The following is a 19321-nucleotide window of genomic DNA, read 5'->3' as shown; positions in this document are numbered from 1 at the left end:
CTCCCTTCGGTTGGCATTGCTATGGGACTTCCCACATAGTAACTACTATGACTCTGTGTCCCGTGATGTACAATAAGAAAATAGGATTTTTATAACAGCTAACCTTTTTCTTTGAGGTACATCACGGGACACAGAGGTCCCTCCCTTCTTGGTACACATGTATTGCTTTTCTACAAAACTGAGGTACTCCCACTAGTGGGAGGGGTTATATAGGGAGTGCACTTTTTAATTTAGGGCACGCCAGTGTCCATCACCTGAAGGTGGCCTATAACGCACATAGTAACTACTATGGCTCTGTGTCCCATGATGTACCTCAAAGAAAAGGATTTTTACAGGTAAGCTGTTATTTCACTATCAGCGCTACATTTATTATATATTATAATTATATATAATTATATTATCTTGATTTTCAAATTTTTTTTTTTTTATTGAAAAGTTTCACTGTGAATGTACAAAACAGGGCCATTGGGGCATACCCCGGCCTTACACAGTATTTCTGACTGGTTTTGCTAGCAACTATTGTTTGTCAGCGCTTTATCTTCCCCATTTCTAATGATATTTAAAACGTAATACAAATTTTTATTCACTCAAGTTAAAATCATGTTTATTAAAGAAATGTTGAATATATAAATAAATAAAAAAATATATATATATATGGCATTTTTCCAAAGACACTTGCTAAGGAGGCGGTTATGCATTTTATTTTTCAGGTCTGCGGATGTATCCATAACATTGCGTAACCGAGGCCCAGATGCTTTTAGACCTGAAGTGTATGGAGAGTCTATTGTTGTTCAGCAGCATTTAACTATAGATGGAAGTCGCAATTATAAACTAAAAAGTAAAACAGGTATGTAATGGTAATGATGACTCAGAGTTGCTAGGTCAGCACAGTGACTGTAAGTTATTTATTTGTTTATTTTTTGTGATCTCCTATAATTGGAATAGAACCATTGGAACAAAACTAGCTCTTCCCCCTACCACACATGCTTTCCACTTGTGCTTTCCCACTGCCCCCATGACCTAATTATGATTAGAGAAAGTTACCATGCAGCATTCTGACAAACAAAGTTGTATATGAGTAATACACATAGTAATGTCAGTGTAATATTCAGTTTGAGTATAATATCTCATAGTGACTTAAAAAAGGCAAAATGTGACTAGCAGTGTCTTAAGGAAAGGGCGACCTGTCGTGCTGCAAAACAGTGGATGGTGTTATTCATTTTCACTAATGTCATTAAGATAAGTGTTCCGATGGAAATATTTTTATATGTTGTAGGGGTGTCATCCCTCCTTTCTACTTCAATACCCTAAAACCTTCTTGGGTATACATTTGTATTGTGTGCAACTTTTATCAAAGCATACTTGACTGACAGTGAGGGACAGGCTTTTACAAACTGTAAATCCTGGTACACACAATGAGTTTTGGGTTGAACGAAAAAAAAGTCAGGTCCGGTCGGAGCCGCTGTAATAACTATGCAAAGTTAGTGTAACCATCTCCCCCGCTGAACTGTTGTGTTCTGACAGGGGTACCATTCCCCCACCAGAACACTGTAATTAGTGCTCTCTGCCATTGGCTGAGAGCGCTGATCACGAGTCTGTTGGCTACTGGTTTTCCAGCATGCTCGTCTGACAGAAGCTGGCTAAACAGCTGGCTTCTGATGGACAGACAGTCTTACACACAGACCGAATGTCTACCTTTTATTTTATTTTTAAACTGACCGATGTCTCCCAACATTTGGCCCATGTGTACCAGGCTTAAGACATCTGAAAGATTTTCTTATCTAACATCTGGTTTTATTGTTTTTTTAAAGGGACTGTTGTTTCGTCAAAGAAGGAAGAACTTGTCTCAATCCTAGACCATTTTAACATACAGGTAATGCGTAGGTTATTTCACAATAGTAGTTTTAGGCTGGCCATACATGGTTAATTTTTTTTTTCACTCAACCAGCAGGTCGAATAATAAAAATTAGCCAGTTCCCCTTTCCACACTGAATGTGGTATTGTACTCTGCCGGCACCGGGCCTTCTCCACCATCAGAATACAATGATCAGTGCTGCTGGCTATAGCTGGTGGCCCTGATCATTCAGGAAAAACCCAACAGGGTGGTTGTACTGAAGTCAATTGACTTCTGTACAACCAGAGTGCCTATTAGGGATGCACCGAAATGTATCTGCTGAAAATAGTGTTTGCGGTATATTGCCGAAAGGAAAAATGCGCCAGAAATCACGCATGCGTAGCCGGGCGCTTCGCCGGGTGCCGCCCATTGCGGGGTATCATCCTGGCTCAAGGTCCTGTCCTCCCCTCCCTCCTCTCCTTGCAGAGCAACAATCTCCTTGTGTCAGGGAGCCAAATTGTCTGGCTGTAATAACAATGTCCCGCCTCCTGTGATTGACGGAACACTGATCCAATGCTGAGACATTGAATCAGTGTGATGTGTTAACAGGAGGTGGGACACTGTTACTGTGACCCGGGCAATTCAAATGACACACGGAGATCGCCGCTCTGATCTGGGCACAGGCAAGCTGCATCCACTGGCACTGGTGATAGGCTGCGTAATGGGATTTCGATCTATGGCCGGCTTAAAGAGAGAGTTTGGCAAAAAAAAATTTTTTTTTAAAGTCAGCAGCTACAAATACTGCAGCTGCTGACTTTTAATAAATGGGCACTTACCTTTCCTGGAGTCCAGCGATGTCGGCAGCCGAGGCCGAGCAATCGCTTGGCTCTCGGCTGCTGCCGGCGCCATTCTCGGTGAGGGAATCAGGAAGTGAAGGATTGCGGCTTCACTTCCCGGTTCCCTACCGCACATGCGTGAGCTGTGCAGCGCAATGGGAATGGTTTGCACTGTCTCTGGGACCCGTGTGTGCTGGGACAGGAAGAGGCATAGACTCCCGTGGGAGTCTATGCCTGGAAGTGGGTGCAACTACCTGTCTTAGACAGGTATCTGCACCCCCTCCCCCCTGAAAGGTGCCAAATGTGACACCAGAGGGGGGGGGAGGGTTCCGAAAAGCGGAGGTTCAATTTTTGTGTAAACATCCACTTTAAGTTAAAGCGTCCCTAGAAACGTATTTCTGTCATTCTGTCATAAGTCATTAGAGTGGTATAGGTTCAAAAACATAGATTTCTTTCTCATCTGTTGAGGAAGTTTTTAACCTTCTGGTTATACTACTACCTACAAGAGGACTGGACATTGGGGAACAAAGAAAAAAAAAAATATGGTTAAGATAACCGCTCCTATTACCAGCATGCTTCAGTCTTTTAATAGTGCCCTATAAGAATAAATATATATATTTATACCACTGCTGGTGTTTTGTCTCCTCAATTGCAGCAATCTGGCACAATTGTCCTCAACCTAGATTTTGGAGTACCATGTACAGACTCGGGGATAGCCTGAAAGTATCCCTCGGGCACTGGGTTTTTCACAAGGTGCATTTCAGACTCCATTTTAATTTAATAAAAGTAAGCTGCAGAGCACTTTCCAGATCCAGAGCTGCTAGCATTGTCTCTACTTTAGGTTCATTTACATGACCATAAAAATTTCACTGATGTTATCACGTGTTTTCTAGGAGAAAAGTTCCTGCGTTATGATCTGTAAAATATTTACATATAGATGTGTTTAAATGTGAAAAGATGCGTACATAATTTGTCTTTATAATAGTGATGCACCGAAATTTCGGCCGCCGAGACATATCGGCCGAAAATGCCCTTTTCGGGAATTTGCCGAAAGAGAAAAACGGCCGATAATGGAGCCGAAAGTGGGGCGTGGCCTGGGTGGGGGCGGGGCTCCGCCCCCGCCCCTGGTGACGCTAATCATGGGGGGTGTATAGCGCAGGAGAGCCGCCTCTGCCGCCTTTTTGATCACAGCGCCGGGAACATCACAGCTTTCATTTCAATAGCTGTGTGTTCCCGGCCGCGCGCCGTCACACACAGCCCCTCCCCCTTGTCCGCAGGATTGGACGGATGATCTGTCTATCAAAGTGCCCGGACAAGGGGGGGGGGGCTGTGTGTGACGGCGCGTGGCCGGGAACACACAGCTATTGAAATGAAAGCTGTGATGTTCCCGGCGCTGTGATCAAACAGGCAGCGGAGGCGGCTCTCTTCCCTGCACACGCTGGCTGCAAAATGGGGCACGCTGGCTGCAAAATGGGGCACGCTGGCTGCAAAATGGGGCACGCTGGCTGCAATGGGGCACACTGGCCTGCAATGGGGGATGCCTCCTGTACCACGTCCTCTGTCTCTGACCATCTCCTGTACCATGTCCCCAGTCTGACCATCTTCTGTACCATGTCCCCAGTCTCTGACCATCTCCTGTACCACATCCTCTGTCTCTGACCATCTCCTGTACCGTGTCCCCAGTCTCTGACCATTTCCTGTACCATGTCCCCAGTCTGACCATCTCCTGTACCATGTCCCCAGTCTCTGACCACCTCCTGTACCATGCATGCAGTCTCTGACCACCTCCTGTACCATGTCGCCAGTCTCTGACCACCTCCTGAACCATGCCGCCAGTCTCTGACCACCTCCTGAACCATGCCGCCAGTCTCTGACCACCTCCTGAACCATGCCGCCAGTCTCTGACCACCTCCTGAACCATGCCGCCAGTCTCTGACCACCTCCTGAACCATGCCAGCAGTCTCTGACCACCTCCTGTACCATGTCCCTAGTCTCTGACCACCTCCTGAACCATGCATGCAGTCTCTGACCACCTCCTGAACCATGCATGCAGTCTGACCACCTCCTGAACCATGCGCATGCAGTCTCTGACCACCTCCTGAACCATGCATGCAGTCTCTGACCACCTCCTGAAACATGCCGCCAGTCTCTGACCACCTCCTGTACCATTCCGCCAGTCTCTGACCACCTCCTGTACCATGCCGCCAGTCTCTGACCACCTCCTGTACCATGCCGCCAGTCTCTGACCACCTCCTGTACCATGCCGCCAGTCTCTGACCACCTCCTGTACCATGCCGCCAGTCTCTGACCACCTCCTGTACCATGCCGCCAGTCTCTGACCACCTCCTGTACCATGCCGCCAGTCTCTGACCACCTCCTGTACCATGCCGCCAGTCTCTGACCACCTCCTGTACCATGCCGCCAGTCTCTGACCACCTCCTGTACCATGCCGCCAGTCTCTGACCACCTCCTGTACCATGCCGCCAGTCTCTGACCACCTCCTGTACCATGCCGCCAGTCTCTGACCACCTCCTGTACCATGTCGCCAGTCTCTGACCACCTCCTGTACCATGTCCCCAGTTTCTGACCACCTGTATAAAAATATTTTTTAAAAACAGTCATTTTCGGTATCGGTGCTGTTTCGGTTTTCAGCCTAGTGTATTTTTCATTTTCGGTATTGGTTTCGGCACCAAAAAACCCATTCGGTGCATCCCTACTTTATAATTTATTTTCCCCCTTTATTTAAACTTAATTTACACACTTACAAACACGCATACATGTGTTTATATGTATAAAGTGCATCTTCTTAAAAGAAGATTTTTGTATTCTGTGCTATGGATCTAAAAGCAGCTCACATTTACACACCTCTGTAAATGGCTCCAGATCTAATTAAAAACACTTGCATATGCATATTTTTATGGCCATGTGAAGGAAGCCTAAAGTGTAACACCACTTTTGTTGAAGAAAAAAAAATCTCCTCTAAGCGATCTGTGTAAATTTCTGGGATTTTAACACATTTTGCTATAGATTCCTACCTTTTTCTGCTCTGAGAAATAGTTTTATTTCACAGTGTCCCTTGCAAGACTGATTTGGAAAGAGAGGGTTTGGTTCATTATAGTCACCTGATCCACTCATTATTTTGATAAGACCAACTGCAGAGTCTGCATCCATTTAGAAGTTTTTAACTTTTGGGGAGTATCTCTGTGAAACTAAAATTCACATTCTAGGGGATGCCTGCAATTTAACTTGTATCTTCTGGAAAAATTAGACTTCTGGGAACTAATCGCACAAAAGAAAAAAAGAGAAATTCCAGGCATGTCCTTATTGCCATATTGCATTGAAAATATTGCAGAAAATTACAGCAGCTGCAGATTGAAAAAAAAAGTAATTTTTAATAACAATAAATTACAGAATTGGTTGTGTAGCAATTGTACATGCTATATTATGTTTTATGCTATTTTTTCACGAAAGTGAAGTTGTCCTTTGACCACTGGGTACTTAAACACCCTTAATAACCAAACCAATTTTCAGCTTTCGGTGCTCTCACATTTTGAATGACAATTACTCAGTCATGCAACACTGTACCCATATGACATTTTTGTCCTTTTTTTCACACAAATAGAGCTTTCTTTTGGTGGTATTTAATCACCGCTGGGTTTTTTAGTTTTTGTGCTATAAAAGAAAAAAGACCAAAAATTCTGTAAAAAAAAAAAAAAAATTTCTTCGTTTCTGTTATAACATTTAGCAGATTAGTAATTTTTCTTCATACATTTGGGCCAAAATTTATACCACTACATATCTTTGGTAAAAATAAGTACAAATTAGTGGATATTATTTGGTCTTTGTGAAAGTTATAGAGTCCACAAGCTATGGTGCTAATATCTGAAAATTGATCACACGGCCTATCTCATTTCTTGAGACCCTAACATGCCAGAAAAGTACAAATACCCGTCAAATGACCCTTTTTGGAAAGAAGACATTCCAAGGTATTTAGTAAGAGGCATGATGCGTTTTTTGAAGTTGTAATTTTTTTCCCACAATTCTCTGCAAAATCAAGATATTTTTTTTTTCACAAAATTGTCATATTATCGGGTTATTTCTCACACACAGCATATGCATACCACAAATTACACCTCAAAACACATTTTGCTATTACTCCCGAGTACGGCGATACCACATGTGTGAGACTTTTACACAGCCTGACCACATACAGAGGCCCAACATGCAGGGAGCACCATCAGGCGTTCTGGAGCACCCAGGCCAATTCTGACATTTCTTTCCTACATGTAAAAATCATCATTTATTTGCTATAAAATTACATAGAACCCCAAAACTTTATATATATTTTTTAGCAAAGACCCTAGAAAATACAATGGTGGTTGTTGCAACTTTTTATCTCGCACAGTATTTGCGCAGCAATTTTTTAAACGCGTTTCTTATTTTTATTTTTTTTAGTTAGCCCAATGTTTTTGCATAATGTGAAAGATGAAGTTACACTGAGTAAATAGATACCTAACATGTCACCCTTCAAAATTGCACAAGCTTGTGGAATGGCGCCAAACGTAGTCACCTAAAAATCCCCATAGGCAACGCTTTAATTTTTTTTACTGTTTACATGTTTTGAGTTCCAGAGGAGGTCTAGGGCCAAAATGATTGCTCTCGCTCTAACTTTCACAGCGATACCTCATATGTGGGCGGTACTTACATATGTGTTCTTTTCTGCATGTGAGCACATGGGGACAGGGGCGCTTGAATTTTTTTTTATTGTTTATTTTACTTTATTTATTTTAGTTTGACAATTTTTTTTTCCCCCAAAAATACATTTTTTGATCACTTTTATTCCTATTACAAGGAATGTAAACATCCCTTGTAATAGGAATATGGCATGACGGGTCCTCTTTACAGTGAGATATAGGGTCAATAAGACCCCACGTCTTATCTCTAGGCTGGGAAGCCTGAAATAAAAAAAAAAGAATGATTCTGGCTTTGATCGTATTGGCGAGTCGGTAGAAGTCCCCTCTCACCTCCTGTAAGAACGATCAAGCAGCGGAACAGCCGATATGATCATTCTTATGGTGTAGGGAATTGCCGGCTGAAAAAGCTGATATCTGAATGATGCTACAGGCATCATTCAGATATCCCCGCATAAAGTCAAGGATGTCATATGACGGTCGGCGGGCGGGAAGTGGTTAAAATGCATTTTTTTTTTTTTAACACAAAGTTGTCCATTTGTACAATATTTCTAACACATAGCATGTACATACCAAAAATGACACCCCAAAATAGATTCTCCTACTCCTGAGTACGACGATACCACATGTGTGACTTCCCCAGCCTGGTCACATACAAAGGCTGAGCACAACCAAGCATGGACGAGCATAGCTATCACCGAGTATTGCAGTGTATCATTGAGTATGGCTGAGCATGGCCGAGTATGGCTGGTTATTGCAGAGTATCATCGGGTATGGCTGGGTATTGCAGGGTATCACCGGGTATGGCTGGGTATTGCAGGGTATCGCCGGGTATGGCTGGGTATTGCAGGGTATCGCCGGGTATGGCTGGGTATTGCAGGGTATTGCCGGGTATGGCTGGGTATTGCAGGGTATCGCCGGGTATGGCTGGGTATTGCAGGGTATGGCTGGGTATTGCAGGGTATGGCTGGGTATTGCAGGGTATGGCTGGGTATTGCAGGGTATCGCCGACTATGGCTGGGTATTGCCGGATATTGCCGACTATGGCTGGGTATTGCCGGGTATCGCCGACTATGGCTGGGTATTGCCGGGTATCGCCGACTATGGCTGGGTATTGCCGGGTATCGCCGACTATGGCTGGGTATTGCCGGGTATCGCCGACTATGGCTGGGTATTGCCGGGTATCGCCGACTATGGCTGGGTATTGCCGGGTATCGCCGACTATGGCTGGGTATCGCCGACTATGGCTGGGTATCGCCGACTATGGCTGGGTATCGCCGGGTATCGCCGGGTATCACCGACTATGGCTGGGTATTGCAGAGTATGGCTGTTTATGGCAGGGCATTGCTGGGTATGGCAGAGTATTGGCAGGGCATCGCTGGGTATTGGCAGGGCATCGCTGGGTATTGGCAGGGCATCGCTGGGTATTGGCAGGGCATCGCTGGGTATTGGCAGGGCATCGCTGGGTATTGCAGAGTATCGGCAGGGCATTGCTGGGTATTGGCAGGGAATTGAGGGGTTAATTGTCAGTGAGCAGCACTGTGGGCACTGCAGATCCAGCCTACAACGCCTCTGACACCGATCTCTCCCCTTGCAATGTACCAATCGGTACAGAGAGGGGAGGGAGAAACCCTGACGTCGGTTTGTTTACAAGTGATTGCTCCGTCATTTGACGGAGCGATCATGTGGTAAATGGCCGCGATGAGCGCCTGTTTACCATGATGCCCCAGGGGGGCGCACGAGAGCGGAATTCTTGGAGGACATCATATGACTGCCTCCCAGAGTTAAGCAACCGCCCTGTAGCCGTCTTTCGGCTATGGGCCGTTGTTAAGTGGTTAAGCCTATACATTACCTAACACAGCTCAGTGCCAACAAGCACGATTGTAGGCTTGTGGGGGGTGAGCAATCCTGCTTTACTTGTGGTCCCTAATTATTGATTACCAACAATACAGACCTGATCACGGATATGAAAATACAGAGCAATTTAGGAAACCGTGATCACAGGTCAATTGGCTTCAGTATAAATCACACAAATAGGAAACATAAGGGGAATACAAAGACACTGCATCTCAAAAGAGCCAACTTCCCTAAACTACGAACCTTGTTAGAAGGCATGAATTGGGTAAAAGCTTAGGAACAAAGAAGAAGGAAGAGAGATGGGGTTTCTTTAAGAGCATATTAAATAAGGGCAATGTATTTCCTATTGGGTAATACATTTAAAAGAGTGAACAGAAGTCCTGGATGGCTTAACTCCAATGTAAAAATGCATATAAAAGCAAAGTAGAAGGTCTTCAAAAAACACAAGGTTGAGGGATCATCATCAGAATTCAGACTTTAGAAAGAATGCAACAAGAAATGTAAGGGTGCAATTAGGGTGGCTAAGATGGAACACGAAAGACACATAGCGAAGGAGAGCAAAAAAAATCCCAACAAATTCTTTAAGTATGTAAACGGTAAAAAAGGGAGGACAGACCGTATTGGTCCCATAAAGAATGAGGAAGGTCATCTGGTTACAAAGGATGGGAAGATGGCGAAGGTATTGAATTTATTCTTCTCAGTCTTCACAAGGGAATCGGAGGGGCTTCAGTAACCAAAACTGCAGTGTTTATCCTTTATGACACATCACAGGAAGCACCTCCATGGTTAGCAGAGGAGAGAATTAAAATTAGACTTGGGAAACTTAACATTAATAAATCACCGGAACCAGATGGCTTGCATCCGAGGGTACTTAAAGTGGTGTTGCCACCAAAAAAATCAAAAATAGTATAAAATTCTTAAAAAAAATACAAATAAATAATAATTGGGAAAAAAAATGTTTTACTAACCTCTAAATACCTGTTGCTAGGGGATCCCTTGTAGTCTGCCTTCTTCTTTCTTGGCCGGGCTGGTGACATCACTTCCCCTCGCGCCGCACAGTCATCTAGGACCTGTCACATGTCCCAGATGACTGTGCAGCGTATCACGGAGCCCTGCGCCGCTCACGCATGAGCAGTAGGTGCCCGGCTGTGAAGCCACAGCCGGGTGCCCACAGTAAGAATGACGGCGCCACGAGCGCAGCGGGGAACGAGGGGGGGCTTCGTTCCCCTGCATCGCTGGACCCTGGGACAGGTAAGTGTCCGATTATTAAAAGTCAGCAGCTGTAGTATTTGTGGCTGCTGACTTTTTTTTTTTTTTTTTTTTTAAGGGGGCACCCCACTTTAAGGAACTCAGCCAGACCATTGTTCCTAATTTTTACTGACAGTCTACTGACTGGAATGGTACCAGCTGATTGGAGAAAAGCCAATGTAGCACCAATATTTAAAAAGGTCCCAAAATACATCCCTGGGAGTTACAGACCAGTTAGCCTAACATCAATAGTATGCAAGCTCTTGGAGAGGATAATAAGGGACTATATATTATTATACAGGATTTATATAGTGCCAACAGTTTACATGGCTCTTTACAACTTGAGGGTAAACAGTACCAATACAATACACTTTAATACAGTAGAAATCAGAGGGCCCTGCTCCTTAGAGCTTACAATCTAAGAGGAAAGGTCAAGAGATACAAGAGGTAATAATTGTGGGCGATGTGCTGACTGAGAAGATAAATGTACAGTTGTTAGGTTGGGGCTAGATAGGCTTCTCTGAAGAGATGAGTTTTCACGGATTGTCTGAAAGTGGATAAAGTAGGAGAAAATCTCACAGATTGGGGTAGAGCATTCCAGAGGATGGGAGATACTCTGGAGAAGTTCCGAAGGCGAGCGTGGGATGAGATGACAAGGGAGTTTGAGAGCAGAAGGTCTTGGGAGGAGCGAAGAGAACGATTAGGTTAGTATTTTGAGATTAGGTTAGTGATGTAGCTGGGGGCCAGGTTGTGGATGTCTTTGTAAGTTGTAGTTAGTATCTTGAATTTAATTTGTTGGCTGAATGGCAGCCAATGGAGATATTGGCAGAGGGGTATAGCAGATGCTGGTCGGTTTGTGAGGTGGATGAGCCTGGCAGCAGTGTTCATGATGGACTGAAGTGGGGATAGCCTATTTAGAGGTAAGCCAATGAGGAGGAAGTTGCAGTAGTCGAGGCGGGAGATGACCAGGGAGTGGAATAGAAGCTTTGTGGTGACATTGGTTAGGAAGGGGTGCATCTTGGAGATGTTGTGGAGGTTGAGGCGGCAAATTTTGAATTGCGATAGCATGTGGGGCCGAAAGGTTAGTTCAGAGTCCAGGATTACACCTAGGACCTTGGCATGGGGGGACAAGTTGATATTTGAGCCATTGATATTGACAGAGAAACAAGATATATATACAAGATTTTAGTAATGAGAACGGTATGATTAGCAGTCCTCAGCATGGATTCATGAAGAATTGTTCTTGCCAAACCAGTCTGTTAAAGGGATTGTAAAGTGAATTATTATTTTTTTTTTTTTTAAACAACAAACATGTTATACATACCTCCACTGTGCAGCTCATTTTGCACAGAGTGGCCCCGAACCTGCTCTTCTGGGGTCCCTCGGCGGCTGTCTCAGCTTCCTCCCGCAGGTGCTTCTCACGTTCATGCGAGCTCCCTCGCATGGTGAGAAGCATCTGTGGGCACGCTCCTGTGATACAGCCGGCGGCTATAGCCGCTCGCTGTATCACACGGCCCCGGCGCTCCGCGTCAGTGGATGTGATTGACAGCAGCGCGAGCCAATGGCTGCGCTGCTTTCCATCCATCCACTCCAGCCAATCAGCGGCCAGGCTGAACGGTGGAAAGGACGTCGGGGAAGGAGCGCGGGACTTTCGAGGGGTGAGGGAAGTAAAACGGGGGGGCTGGGGGCGCAGGCACTGTCAGATGTTTTTTCACCTTAATGCATAGAATGCATTAAGGTAAAAAAACATTTACCTTTACAACCCCTTTAATCTTCTATGAGGAGGTGAGCTGACATCTAGATAAAGGAAAGCCTGTAGATGTGGTGTATCTGGATATTGCAAAAGCACACAGTTCCCCATAAACGTTTACAAAATAAGGTCCGTTGGCATGGACCATAGGGTGAGAACATGGATTGAAAGCGGGCTACAAGGGCGAGTTCAGAGGGTGGTGATAAATGGGGAGTACTTGGAATGGTCAGGGGTGGGTAGTGGGGTCCCCCAGGGTTCTGTGCTGGGACCAATCCTATTTATTTTGTTCTTAAATGACCTGGAGGATGGGGTAAACAGTTCAATCTCTGTATTTGCGGATGATACTAAGCTAAGCAGGACAATAACTTCTCTGCAGGATGTGGAAAGCTTTCAAATAGATCTGAACAAATGAATGGGGTGGGCAACTACATGGCAAATGAGGTTTAATGTAGAAAAATGTAAAATAATGCATTTGTGTGGCAAAAATATGAATGCAATCTATACACTGGATGGAGAACCTCTGGGGGAATCTAGGATGGAAAAGGACCTGGGGGTCCTAGTAGATGATAGACTCAGCAATGGCATGCAATGCCAAGCTGCTGCTAACAAAGCAAATGGAATATTGGCATGTATTAAAAAGGGATCGACCCCAGAGATAAAACGATAATTCTCCCGCTCTACAAGACTCTGGTCTGGCTGCACTTAGAGTATGCTGTCCAGTTATGGGAACCAGTCCTCAGGAAGGATGTACTGGAAATGGAGCGAGTACAAAGAAGGGCAACAAAGTTAATAAAGGGTCTGGAGGATATTAGTTATGAGGAAAAGTTGCGAGCACTGAACTTATTCTCTTAGGAGAAGAGACGCTTGAGAGGGGATATGATTTCAATTTATAAATACCATACTGGTGATCCCACAATAGGGCTAAAACTTTTTTTGCAGAAGGGAGTTTATCAAGACTCGTGGTCACTCATTAAAAGTAGGAGAAGAGAAGTTTAACCTTAAACTATGTAGAGGGTTTTTTACTGTAAGAGCGGCAAGGATGTGGAAACTATTAGATAAGCACCTGAATGACCACAACATACAGGGATATGACTGCCTTAGAGCAGAGTTCCACCCAAAAGTGGAACTTCCACTTATTTGTCTCCTCCCCCTTCTGGTGCTGCATTTGGCACCTTTCGGGGGAGAGGGTTTGCGGTATCCTTTTCCCACTTCCGGGAGCCGTGGCCATTGACGGCACCGCTCGGCTCCCTCCTCCTTCCCCTGCCACTGGGCCAGTAGGAGAGGAGCGAAGCCTCGTGCATGTGCAGTAGGGTTCCCAATGTCAAGACTTAAGGTTACACTGCCGGGCTCCCTTACCCGCAATGGCGGCGGCAGCACCCGACAGTTAAGTGTCTTAAATATAAAAGCCAGCAGCTGCAGTATGTGTAGCTGCTGGCTTTTAATTTTTGCAGCTGTGGGCGGACCTCCACTTTAACAATTTGTTTTGTCACATTGACCGCCCTTTGCACGTAAGGGTAAAACAAATATCAATGCTTGAGCACAATTTAGCAACTTTTACATGTGTTAGTAAAACTGTATATATCTTTACAACTACCTTGTGTATCCAGGTGGATTATACTTTTTTTTTTTTTTTAATCCAGGACACCTAGGGCTTTCTTTTGGTGGTAAATGGCAATGGAAATCTCCTTCTTCTTACTATTACCATAAATTACCACCAAAGATTAACCCAAAATAAATTCTCCTGCTCCTGATGATCACAACAATACCACATATGTGTATGTTGTTGTTGTACCTGTAGTAGGGCCCAGACACAATGGTACACATTTTTATTATTTATTTTTTTAAACACTTGTTTGTCTATATCTTCTTCTCCTGCAAGAAAATGAAGGTACAATGTATCTTTCTCTTCATTTAGAAGAGGAAGTAAACACAGGAATTGGCTCACATGGAATGATTGCTGTGATAGCCAATCGGAGGCTATGACAACGATCGAGTAACCTGGAACTGGGAGTCCCGGGTCCCGATTGTTCGTACGAGACCTGGGGCGATTGGTGAGAGGTTGGTCTTTGTGGTGGGAGCACGCTGTGCGGCGGCCGTCCAGCACAAAGATAGATACACATATATGCAGCCTCACGGAAATGGGCTGCATATATGTGTACGGTTGGTGGGAAGGGGTTAAACTGAGCTAATTAATACAAAATTTTCGATTATAAATGCAAATGTAAGACCAGGCTGTGGACATTCACATAATTAAATATTCAAACATATACAAACACTAAATGAGCTTTAAGACGATTTCTGTAGCTGCCAGGCACTGGGGTGCAATTCATCCTTCAATTTCACAATGTCACACAACTCCGCTCCCCTCTCCCAGTAGTGACTCTCCAGCCTTCTAAACTGACATGTAACACATATAATAAGGCAGCGGTGTGAACCAAGCCGCCGACAGATTAATGGAAACTTGAAGATGGATTGCTCTGCAGTGCCTATAGCTGTGCAGGTGGGCAGGGGCTTGTTTTAAATCATATTTCTTACTAGTTTGGTAGTTAACTGCTACAGGTAGTGATTGTTGCCCAGGTCTCAAAAATGTTTTTGCTAGCGTTTTAACTTTCTGTGATATGTGGTTTTAACTACTTTTTCATTTAGATTGACAACCCAGTGTCTGTTCTAACTCAAGAAATGAGTAAACTGTTTTTGCAGTCGAAGAATGAATCTGACAAGTACAAGGTGAGAAAAGTTCTAATGTATTATGAGTTTCTTTTTCTATGATGCAAGGTACATAATGATACTCAACCAATAGCTTCAGTATCCAGTTCTGATTGCTTGACTGTAATGTATGCCTCTGATAATTTTTTTAAAAAGAATGAACAATGGATAATCCATTTAAAATATGTGATTTATTTCTGATTTAATTTCTCCTCTGACATTCCAACATACTTTTACTATCGTTGGTTTCTGGGCAGGTATAATTCATTGCAAAGGTGATTTAAGATGCTGCCTTTCAAATATCCTCATTTCTATTAAACAATTTCCATAGTACCAGGCTTGTTTAGCTGTTGTGTTACTATGGTTCCTGCAGGTCACCATGAGATAAAATAGATCTCATTTCATTCCCCCTGCTCCACTGCTATGTGCATGAGTTTTATTTATTTTTCAATAATCCATTTTAAAGCTGGCATCCCCTTCCAGGTTGTGTAATAATTTAATTTATTACAGGAAAGCAGCAAATTCTCAGTACTGAACATCAAGATATGGGGCAGCCCTTCAGACCTATTGCTGGCCATTGCTTTTAATCTAAGCATATGGCTATGTTTACAGGAGCAGATGGCACAAGGTTTTCTGGCACATGCCCTAACATGCAGCAACAAGTCTCTCTCAGCATTACAGAGGTTATAAAGCACATATTTGTGACTATTCATATGTACTGTGTAAGCTATTTGAAAGATATTTGCATTATTCATATAGGTTGGATGTTTGGCTGCTGTAGAAGACAATATATCAGTTGTATGAGTGTGTGATTAGTCAAATGCAGTTTTCACTTGTCTACCATGTACAATATTGGCTACGTAGTAGCTGTTTTTTTCCATTAACTATAGATAATGGAGGGCAGTCTAAGCTGCTTCCAGCATCAACTGAAGTGGAACTAAACCTAACTTTTATAAAACTGTGAGCAGGCAGATTTTTATTGCAGGTGAGACATGCTATGTCTCTTCTGCAGTTATACAAACTTAACTTCCTGCTTGCAGTTTTCTACTGAATGTACACTGAATTGCCAATGTGCAGCTCAGGTTGCATAACCGCCACACTCTGGCTGTGCTGGAATCACTGACTCCCGTGCACATGCTTGGAATGACCTCATCCCATGCTGACCAATTAAGAGGCAGAGATTCCGTGGGGATAAGGACAGCGGCCAGCGCGAGATGTAACTGCTGCATGAATGGAAGGTAGAATACACTGGGGAGTTTAGTTCTGCTTTAATATACAAAAATTTTATCATGGATTTTTTTTAACTTGCATTTTTTCTGCTTTAGTTTTTTATGAAAGCTACACAGCTGGAACAGATGAAGGAAGATTATTCTTACATCATGGAAACAAAGGCCAGAACAGATAACCAAATTAATTTTGGTGAAGAGGTAAGTGCTCACAGTGACTTTACTGCCAACAGTGCAGGGTTGTTAACAATGTATCCTTCATGAAGTGCTTTGAATCCTAGACTCAGTCTGGGATAATTCTGACAATGCACTCCTATGTATGAAAACATTTTTTTTTCCCTAGAAAACTACTTAGAACTTCCATACATGATATTTTTTTTTTAAGGCCCTAGAGAATAAAATGGTGGGTGTTGTATATTTTTATGTCACATAATATTTGTTCAGCAGTTTTTCAAACGCAGTTTCTTTGGGAAAAATACACTTCAATTTGAATGCACAAAAACACAATATAATATCCATTTTTATGTATTATGATATTACTCTGAGTAAATAGATAGCAAACGTGTCATGTTTTAAAATTGCGTATGCCCGTGAAATGTCTCCATACTTTAAACGCTTTTTCAGGTTACTAGTTTAGAGTTACACAGGAGTTCTGGGACTAGAATTATGCTCTCACTTTGACATTTGCATCAATGCCTCAACTGTGTGGTGCAATCGCCGTTTGCATATGCATGTAGGACCAGAGTGCGCATTTGCACATGGGAACAGGGGCACTTTTAAATCTTCTTTATATTATTTAAAAATCACTTTATTCTTATTTTCTCTTATATTCACCAACCAACACAGCTCCTCTCTGTAACAAAATGGGTTGTCAGCCCTATCACTGGAGATACTAGGCAAAGTTGTAACACAACACTTTCAGTTCCGCCCAGGGGGCAGTTCCTAGGCTACAACCCCCACAGCCTGCCCTAGCAGACTCAGTTTTTTCTTGCCTAGTGAAGGAGATAGACCTAGGAACCATGCGGGCCCATAGGTCCGTGTTTTTTTGATGCAGAAGCTTGGCTTTTTGTGCAAGATGAATGATCCTGTGATCTTCTATCAATAGCCGGCTGGTAAACTTATCCTTGTAGTCTCCCCAGTCCGGCCATTGAGCGTGTGCAGGTCGCAGCTACGGCTCGGCAGGCCACGACATACCTCAACTCCAGAGGTGATCTGTGAGCTTTATGCTCCGGGGCATACATATGACCGGGCTACTGATGTCTGCGTCACAGTATGCTGGGCCAGTAGTCTTCCCTGTACTGATCAGGAGCTGACTACCATGGAATGTCTCCCAGCTCTTCAGGACTGGTAAGTACAGCTCTCCCTATCTTGGCAGGGTGGAGCAGCTGGGCATTCCCTGGGAGGTCCATTCGGGGGGCCTCCCTCACCCCCTCTTTTCTCTCCCATGTCCCAAACTCACCTCCTTTCCCCCCCTCATGGGGGGGGGGCTGTACATGTGCTGAGCGGTGTGTGTGTGCGCCCCGGGCTCTCACCTGGGGGTTTAGCTGTGCTAGGTGCCTGGGTCCTGCAGTTTAGTCCCTCTGGATGCCTGTGTAGTCTGCCCATGTGTTGGTGCAGCGCTGTCTGCCACATGTTCTCCAGCCTCTCATAGTGCTGATCAGCGGCCATTTCAAGTATGGGCAAGGGTCAGACATGCTTCTGGCTTCAAGCCGCCATTTTCCTAGTGATTCTCTATTAGAACACTGACAGCCATTTTCTTGTAGCCGGAGCACGTTTTTTGTGCTCTAGCAGCAGCCCCTGTGCCCTCAGCTTCCTGTTTGGTCATCACAGAGCGCTGGGAGGTTTATCCTGTGATTCTGGACACGTGTGTAAGATCGCTCACCGATCGTGCGGCCACTGACAGTTTTGCTATCTCTTCATCTGGGAGCGCTGGGGATCATCAGGCACTGCGGTAATACAGCGCAGAACTGCCCAGGGTGGTGAGTCCAGCAGGTTAGAGCCCCTCAGTCAGCGGCAGCAGGAGGGTGGGACTGTCACTGTCCTAAGTCCCCTTCGGGTGGCAGACAGGGTAGGGTCAGCATGGCTTCAGAAACTGGTGTTTCTTCCCCCAAAATCCTGGCAATTGCAACCGGGTCACCTGCGAACTGCGTGGTCCCTATGGCCATCCTTACGGCGGTCCTCAATTAGTTTGTTGCCAAGATAGAGGTGGCACGTGGGAAGAAAGGTGCTAAAAAGCGGCCCCTGCTCCCCCCCCCCCCCCCCCCCCCATCCTCTGGGGAGAGCTCTGACACAGACTCGGGTCCTGCTGAGGCCGGTGACCCCTGCTCTGTCTTGTCAGATGACGCTGACCAGGACCGTTCGGACAGTGAGGATGAGTCCCCGTCCGTGTCCGCGCGCGACAAAGCGCTAGTTGGAGCACTTATCACAGCTGTGCGTGATACCCTGAAGATTCAGGAGCCAGCGGATCCCTCTGCTGATGTACCGGTCCCTTTTGGGTCCCGCAAGCCAGCACGTTCACCTAAGGTGTTCCCGTATCTGACTTATTTTGATAAGTTAATTTACAAGGAATGCGGTCGCCCTCAACGGACCTTTGCGATCCCCAAATACATGGCGGTGCGTTACCCCTTTGAGGAAAGCCTTCTAAAAAAGTGGTCGGCTCCTCCGGTCGTGGACCCCCCAGTATCCGGGTTAAATAAAGTAACCATAATCCCGGTTGAGGGGACTCCTGCATTCAAGGATCACGCGGACAGGAAGGCCGAGGCGGTGGCTCGTTCCTTGTTTACGGTTGTGGGGTCAGCCGTGCGACCTGTACTGGCATCCGCACTGGTGTCGCAGACACTGACCGAGTGGGTAAAACTTTTGCACCACGAAATGGGAGAGCAACAGGCCTCCCCTGTCTGCGTGGAACTAGCAGACCAACTAGTGCAAGGCCTTAAGTACGTCTGTGACACGGCCCTGGATACTCTCCCTCTGTTATCCAGGGCTTCAGTGTCAGCTGTGGTGCTGAGGCGCCTGATTTGGCTAAAATGCTGGTCTGCTGACCAGGCATCCAAGAAAGCCCTGAGGGATCTTCCCTTCCTTGGCGACCGGCTCTTTGGAGCCTCGTTAGATGACATTATTAAAAATGCCACTGGTGGTAAGAGTACTCTACTCCCACAGGCCAGGAAGGCTAA

The 19321-nt window shown here is 45.0% G+C and overlaps 1 protein-coding gene across 1 annotated transcript in view; it reads left to right on the top strand.

Annotated features, from left to right (window-relative positions):
- The window catches only part of SMC6 (structural maintenance of chromosomes 6), a 171531-nt gene that overhangs the window by 34621 nt on the left and 117589 nt on the right, over positions 1–19321 (top strand). Inside the window, exons 5-8 of the mRNA XM_077488817.1 lie at positions 711–847; positions 1812–1873; positions 14863–14943; positions 16248–16349. Of these exons, the coding sequence (XP_077344943.1) occupies positions 711–847; positions 1812–1873; positions 14863–14943; positions 16248–16349 (382 nt within the window). The remainder of the gene's footprint in view (positions 1–710; positions 848–1811; positions 1874–14862; positions 14944–16247; positions 16350–19321) is intronic.

This window comes from Lithobates pipiens, unplaced genomic scaffold, assembly GCF_037356315.1.
Source record: "Lithobates pipiens isolate NorthernLeopardFrog02 unplaced genomic scaffold, aLitPip1_a1.2 Scaffold_18, whole genome shotgun sequence".
Taxonomy (NCBI): Eukaryota; Metazoa; Chordata; class Amphibia; order Anura; family Ranidae; genus Lithobates; species Lithobates pipiens.
Note: the sequence above shows the minus strand (reverse complement) of the source record. Positions and strands in the feature narration are given on the sequence as shown.